This window comes from Leptonychotes weddellii, chromosome 7 (assembly GCF_054177405.1).
Source record: "Leptonychotes weddellii isolate Sample4059 chromosome 7, ASM5417740v2, whole genome shotgun sequence".
In the NCBI taxonomy this organism is placed as follows: domain Eukaryota; kingdom Metazoa; phylum Chordata; class Mammalia; order Carnivora; family Phocidae; genus Leptonychotes; species Leptonychotes weddellii.
Genome location: NC_138375.1, coordinates 37591504 through 37599200, shown reverse-complemented (window position 1 = coordinate 37599200; position 7697 = coordinate 37591504). Strand labels below are relative to the sequence as shown.

Sequence of the window (7697 nt, the reverse complement as noted above, 5' to 3'; positions counted from 1 at the left end):
GGCAGACGCTTAACCATCTGAGCCACCCAGGCGCCCCTCTACTTCTGTTTCTTGGTGTCCTTTGCGTCCAGCTATTGGCAGCCTCAAGCCCATGGCTAAGAGGGTGAGGGACCATTTGCTCTGTGAGGTCACGCTGAGAGGTCCCAGGGAATGACTGGGCTAGGTCGGCCTGAGTCATTTAGGAATCCCTGAGGCCCTGGGCCCAGGACGATGTCGCTTCATGATTAGCTGAGCCTGGGTGAGGTGCCACCCCTGTGCCTGAGGATGGAGGGCCACTGAGGGAGCAATGTCACCTGTCTGGTCCACACAGAGTGGGGCAGGAGGTCCCCTAGGAACCAGGAGGAGGGGGTGGGAAAGTGTGTGGGGCAGACAAAAGCTCGAGTTCTGAGTCCCCGGCACTGCTGAAGTGTTTGCTTACCGCTGTCTCTTCTCTGCCCCCTTGCCGTGCGGTTAGGATGCCCATGATGCCGCCGAGTACTTCCGGCTGGCCCTGGCAGCAGCGGTCCTGCTGGGTGACGAGGAGCTGCAGGACAGCATCAGAAGCAGGCTGGACAACATCTGCCAGAGCCCCCTGTGGTACAGCAGCCCCTCTGGGCGCGCCTCAGAGAGGGCACGGTGGCTGAGCGGTGGGGGGCTGGCCCTCTGAGGACAGCTGTCCCAGATCTGACCGGTGGCCATGGCCAGAGCTGCCTCCCCGCCCAGGGCTCCTCCACCCCGACCTGGAGGGTCTGTGTCATCACCTGGCCCAGTCCCTCATCTTCCCAGGGGACGAGCACAGCCCAGAGGGAGAGGGCCTCATTCCAGGTGGGCCGCACAAGGAGTGGCTGATAGAGCAGGGATTGGAAGTCCTGGTTTCGTGTCCAGAGCGTTTCCAATGGACTCAAGTCCACACGTACAGCCTCTGTCAATACGCAGCTCTCCTAGAGAAAATGGGAAAGCTTGCCCCTAGGGGGAGCCTCTCTCCTGCCCACAGTGAGGAAAGGAGGCACACTGACTTCTCTCAGGGAAAGCCCCCCTCCCCTTGCCAGCAGAGAAACTGGTAGTTTCTTGCTTCTCTTTCTTCAGCCAAAGGAGGTGCTCCTCCTCCTGCTCATGGGGACTGGTGGGTGGGAATTCACCATGCTCTTAGCTCAAAAGACGGCCTCAGAATGGCCAGCTCAGCACACAGGGCCTGGGGTCTCATGCGGATTCCCTTCTCCATCCTGCCTGAGGCTCTGCTCCTCCATAACCTTCCAGAAACTCCGGGAGGCTCCTCAAGGGCCAAGGCTGAAACATTGAACACTAAGAAAATTATGACATAAATTACATGTAAATAGTATATATTATTAAATATTGCTCTTCTACTTTTATGCACATTTGTCTCCTTTATAATGGGGAGAGATGAGATGGGGGAGGCTTGAAGGTTGGTTTAAACACCGAGGTGCCATATGGATTTCAGGGCGGCTCCTCAACAAAGCATCTCTATCAGTTATCTGTCACTGCATAGCACATGGGGTGGCTTGGAACACCCTTCATCTCATGATTTCTGTAGGAAGGCAGGAACCCAAGCATGGCTTAGCTGGTCATCTGGCTCAGGGCAGCTCACAAGTCTACGGTCAAGGCTTGTCAGCTTCGGTCTCCTCAAGCTTAGCTAGGGGAAGGCTCTGCTTCTAAATTCACACCCATGGCTGTTGGCAGGAGTCAGTTCCTTGCTTGCTGTTGGCCAGAGGCTGCCCCCAGATCCCCGCCATGTGGCCCTCTCCACAGGGCAGCTCACAACATGGCAGCCGGCTTCGTCAGAGAGCAAGTGAGAGAGAGCCGAGTGAGAGAATAGTCTCGGCTTAACCTCATCTCAGAAGTGACATCCAATTAGTTTTGCCTATTCTATTCATTATAAGGGAGTCGCTAGGTCCAGCCCACAGGGAGAGGGAGAGGTAAATACCAGAAGGCAGGGAATCACTGGGGGCCTTTTCAGAAGCTGCCTACCTCAGTATCTGAGTACTTTGATAATGGAATCAGGAATTCCCTAAGGCAGTGAATCCCAAGTACGGTCCTCTGACTGGACCAGCAGCATCAGCCTCACTTGTGAGATTGTTTGAAATGCAAATTCTGGGGCCCACCTAAGACCTCTGAATCAGAATCTCTGGAGCCCTCGCGTTTGCCTTGCTCTCCAGATGATTGATTAAAGCATTAGAAACACTACTTTGGAGCCATGGTTCTCAGATAATGTGCAAAAGAATCGCCTGCCGAACTTGCTGAAAATGAACTTTCTGATTCCTACTCCAGTAATTCTGATTCAGTAGGTCTGGGAGATGCCCCAGGTACAGGCATTTTTAAATGAGCGACTCAGGTGATCCTGATGCAGGGGGTTCACCTTTGTTCTGAAACGTGGGAACATACAAGATGATCTAGCCATAGGGCTGGCCACCAATGCCCAGCAGCTTAGATTTTATCGGACCCTCTGCCCTTAATTTCTAGCTTCTTGGGCCCACCAGATGGTTGGTAGTGCGGTGAGTTGGGATTGGGGTGTTGAGTCAACATGGCATCTTCTAGTCATCAAGATTGTCTACACATCAGTACATCTTATTTTCTTTTAGGAGCTTGGTTGGTTGCCAAAACGGTCTCTGTTCTAGAATATTCTTCTCCAGGAAGGAAACGAAGCGACCTAATCCACAACCATGTAAAATAGATGTGATTCTGTTTCCACCACAAACTGTAAAATCCCTGAGCAGGGAGGGATGTTGTGGATGGGTCTAACCTCCCAGGCAGCATCCTTTCAACAACATTCCTGGGAGACAGACAAGGGCATATGCGTTCCAGAACAGTTATGCATCTTATTTTGAAGAGAGCCTGTTTGACCCTGGAACCCATGCCATGAACCATTCCCCATCTGTCTTAGGTTGCAGCCCCTTTCCCTTTTCCCACTGACCTATTACTCTCCTCTGGCCAGATGCTAGTTTCAGCTCTGAAAGTGTGCTTCCCATAATGCACCAGCTTCGGGACTGGCTTGTGGGGAGAGTACAGAGAGAGGTTACTGTACTTAATGTAATTTAGTGTTGTAGTTTACCATTGCATTAAGATTTTTCTTCTCTCCAGCAGTCACATCTTACCTCTGGCTCACATTTAGCTTATGATCAGTTGAAACCTCCTCCCACGTGAGCTTCTGTTTCTCTAGATCTTTCTTAACTGCTACAAATCTATATATGTAAAAAATATATATATATACACACACATACATATATCCTATATGTATTTATTTATTTTTAAGTGAAGGGTATTATATCTACCCATTTTACATTTCATTGGGAATTTTAGCTAAAATTTTCTGATTCTATGCACTTTGGTTCATCTGTTAACCTGGTACCTTTGCCTCTACCCAGATCATTTATAAAAATGTTCAGCATGTTTCCAAAGATGAGGGTAGGATTCATTTTTAAATGAGAAAAACATTGCACTGTATCATTGCAATTACTACAGCCTATATGAAATCGCTCTGCTAAATTAGTCTTTAAAAGTGTTTCAGAGGGACTCCTGGGTGGCTCAGTCGGTTAAGCGTCTGCCTTCGGCTCAGGTCATGATCTCAGGGGATTGAACCCCGTATCAGGCTCCCTGCTCAGCGGGAAGTCTGCTTGTCCTTCTTCCTTTGCTCCTCCCTCTGCTCGTGCTCTCTCTCTCAAATAAATAAATAAAATCTTAGGGAAAAAAAATGAAAGTGTTTAAGAATCCCATTTAAAAAATATGGTTAACTGGCGCGCCTGGGCAGCTCTGTTGGTTAGGTGACTGCCTTTGGCTCAAGTCATGATCCCGGAGTCATGGGACTGAGTCCCACATCGGGCTCCCGGCTTGGCAGGGAGTCTACTTCTCCCTCTGACCCTCTCCCCTCTCATGCTATTTCTCTTTCTCTCTCTCTCTCAAATAAATAAATGAAAAAAGTCTTTAAAAAAATATGGTTAACTATTCCCCTTGAAATCATGTTGATGTTCCCCTCCCCCCGCAATCTACAGAGCGTGGAGTGGTGATTGGATCTGGTCTGTATTTAAGCAGGTTCTGTTGTATATATATCGTAGCCAAAGGTGAATGAATTAGTTACTCTTTTTATCCTTGTCCTCCCCTAAAAGTTGTGAGAGCCACCCAGCTCCCGGCCGCTTGTATCTAACCTGAATAAAGAACAAGGAGAGGGTTACACATTGTGGAAACCCCCGTCATGTGTTTTCTCAACTTTCAGGTGCATCTCTATCCTACCCAACAGTGTTACCACTCTGAAATCCAGTACTGCTGTGATCCTTTGCATATTTGCTTCTTGGTTATTTTAAGATGTCTTCAAATTGTGTCTCTGTGTGCATGTGTGCATATGTGTGTGTGTGTGTGTGTGTGTTTGCTTGTGCTTTGTAAGTAACACCGGGGGAAGGGAGTATGTAGGGGTGGAAAGTGTGAGAATTAGGGGGAGAAACAGATCACCAGGTTAGGTGAGACCTGTATTTTGGTCTTGAATTTGACATTAAATTGCACTGTGACCTTGGGCAAGTCATTGAGTCTCTATACCTGTCAGATCTCTGATCTGTGATATAAAAAGGATAATCACCTCTGGGTTCCTTCTCAGCAATGTTGTTCCAGACCATATGAGAGCAGGAAAAGAGATTTTTACCTGGGAGATATATATTTTTATGACCCCATTTTATTCTCTTCTTTTATAGGTGAATAAACAGAAATAGAAAAGTAATTTTTTCCCTGTTAGAGGATGTTAGTGGCAAAGACAGCAGTACTCAGGGTCTCACGACCCAAGGACTTCACAGTACTAATGACAGTGCTTCTCTCGCTCAGGGCGACCTTCCTGCAGGGATGCATGTGTGTATATGCATGTGAGTGCGTGCATGTGTGTGCATGCGTGTATGCACATGTGCACACATGTGTGCGTGCATGTGTGTATGCACGTGTGCATGTATGTGTGTATGCACGCATGTGCATGTGTGAGCATGCATGTGCATGTGTGTATGCACGCGTGTGTGCATGTGTGTGTGTGCATGTGTGTCGGCACTTAGGCAGTTTTCATTGTATGTGCCATCCGAGCAACCATTTCTCAAACATTTTCTAAATTGAGTTGTTTTCTTTACTCATATAAATTAATTTATAAAGGATGACTGGTCTGTGTAGAAGGAAAACACAAGTTTTGCTTTCCAGAAATAGAATTTCATAAATGAAAACAAATACAGTGAAAACAAAACAATGCACCACATTCAAACTAGGTCCTGTTGTCCATGGCAGATGCCTGGCCTCGGCTTGATCTGGCATTATTTGATGATAAAAAAATGAACAAGTGGCAGGAAGCGTTGCAGACAGACTAACACGGTTCTCTTGGAGCAATCAAAGAAATGGAGAAAGCAGCGCAAAGGACTGAAATCCTCACAATGACAGTCAGTGCTATTCAGTGCCATGCCTGACCCGGACTTCCCACTTCAGGGAAGGGGGAGCTCAGTGTCGTAAGATAGAAGGGGAAAATATGAATGTAATCCAGGATGGGAAGCTCTGTGGTAGGAGCTAATTACAGGGTGTTATGGGAACTCTGGGGAGGGCATTTACCCCAGCATGGGACCCAGGGCATCAGGGAGGACTCCCTGGAAGAAGTGACATCTAACCTGTGTCAGGGGGGGAGAGAGAGAGAGCGGGAGAGATCTACTTAATTCTGATTGCAAGCTGGGTATGGAATTGACAGGGCATGTGTCAAGCAAAATTCCAGAAGGTGGAGGGGACTTGGTGTTTTCTGAAAACGGCAGTGAGTTTAGTAAAGCTGGAGCAGAGTCAGGGAGGTAGGGAAGGGGAAGTGGGAGAAGCTGCTAGAGAGGGAGCTGAGGGTGAGGGGGAGCCATGGAAAGGTTATAGGCAGGAGAGAGAGACATGGTCAGATTTGTGCATTAGAAAGATAATTCTGGAAGCCGTATGGAATGGCTGACAGGGCCTTGGGAAGGCAGCTGGGAAGCCCACTAGGACCTAGCTATGACAGCACCACACTCCAGCTTTTACTTGGATTTCATCCGTTTCCCCCACTAAAGTCTTTTTTTTGTGATCCAGAATCCCAGGGTACCAAGCTCCATTTTGCTGTCATGTTCCCCTAGTCATCTCTGGTCTTCGATAGTTTCTGTCTTTTTGTGTTTTTCATGACCTTGGCTGGCCATTGTGACCTCCTTCCTTTTTGATAACTGCTCCCATTGAGATGGGAGAGGGGAGGAGAGGAAGGAGAAATCCCAGGGAGCGGACTGGCCCCCACCCAGTCAGGACCCAAGGGGGCGAGGGTGGCAGGCAGACTGAGTCAGAAGATGGCTCTCACTAGCTCTGCCACCTTTAGCACGTTAATTAAGGTCTCCGAGCCCAGCGACGCCAGAATGAGATGAAATGGCACACAAAAGTCCTGAGCGCACAGTGCCCAGCACATCGTATAAATGCTGGATGACCTGACAGATTTGTTGACCTTCTCTACCTCATAGACAAGTAAATGGCTGAAGCACATCTGTCTTTGGGGGCAGGCCTTTACCCAAGGAAGAAAGAAGTTTGATGCAAGACTCAAAGCAAACGAGGCTATTTTTAAAGGGGGTTAATACAAATGGCTTACGTTATAAAAAAATGCCTGACCCCATCCATCAGTTTTATTTTAAAGCCAAGATTTAAACTTTCTTTCCTCATATGTCTGATTTGCCACTTTGCAATTCAATCCTGTGTTTCTTGATGTAAGCCTAGAAGTCTCCCCCTGGGAAGCAGAGACAGGTGGCTGCTCAGGGGCTGGGGAGGCTCCGCGCAGCCCTGAGATGTGATGGGGTAGGGGCGGGGCCAAGGAGAAGTTGGGCGGCTGGGCTGAGACTCAGTCATGGGGCTGCTCAGCTTCGCTTTCCAAGAGAGACGGGGGAAAGTGGGTGGGAGGGAAGGACACTGCTTTCCAAACTATTTTAGAGGTGAGAACTCCAGCTCCCACTTCTGGGGCTGCCTTTGACTCATTGCTCAGGGCATCGGGATAGATCCAGGGAAGAGTTCCTTCTGGGTGAGCTTCCAGACAGGGTACAGGGAGGATGACCGAGGTCACATGGGCAAAGAGAAGCAAGGCTTTTGCTAATCAGTGGTTGTCCCTCTTTGTGAGAAATCAAGAGTTCCAGTAGGGGGCAGTAATGTCTTCTTAAATAGTATAGCGTTACCAAAGAATGTATATAATGGCTCTGGATTAGCCTCCAGCAGTGGCTTTCAGACTTTTTTTTTTTTTTTACTGCGACACACAGTGAGAAATGCATTTTACTTTGGATCTCAGTATGCATATGCACAAACATGCATATAATACACGTTTGATACACTATTTAGTCCTTACAACATGAGATGCACTGACCTATTCTAAGCACTTTAAAACTCTTCTATTCTAATTTAAAAATATCCAGCTTATGACCTGCTAAACTGGTTTCTCACAGACTCACTAACTTGCAGTTTGAAAAGCACTGACCTGGGGGGAAATCACAAAGAGCGCAAGAGACAGCTGACCTTTGTTTTTCTTATATATCATTTGATGGACAATTTTATTGAGATCAGAGAATGTGCACTTATCAAAATAAAAATAGAGGTTGATATTTTTGAGTGAGTATTATGCACTAGGGTCTATCTAAAACTTTTCTCATGTAATCCAACAACACTTGGAGGAAGATACAATAGCTTTTATTCTCCAATGAGATTGAAAGAGTGGAAGTGGC

The 7697-nt window shown here is 47.6% G+C and overlaps 1 protein-coding gene across 8 annotated transcripts in view; it reads left to right on the top strand.

Annotated features, from left to right (window-relative positions):
* The window catches only part of SH3TC2 (SH3 domain and tetratricopeptide repeats 2), a 77342-nt gene that overhangs the window by 50357 nt on the left and 19288 nt on the right, over positions 1 to 7697 (top strand). For 5 of the 8 annotated variants that reach the window (XM_081826143.1, XM_081826142.1, XM_081826141.1 and 2 more), the window contains one exon: positions 455 to 1349. The exons of 2 other annotated variants lie outside the window; for them this stretch is intronic. In XM_081826143.1, coding sequence (XP_081682269.1) covers positions 455 to 646 — 192 coding nt within the window. In that variant the 3' untranslated portion in view covers positions 647 to 1349. Of the gene's footprint in view, positions 1 to 454; positions 1350 to 7697 lie in introns of those variants that run through there. One more of the 8 variants, XM_081826146.1, reaches the window with a different exon arrangement.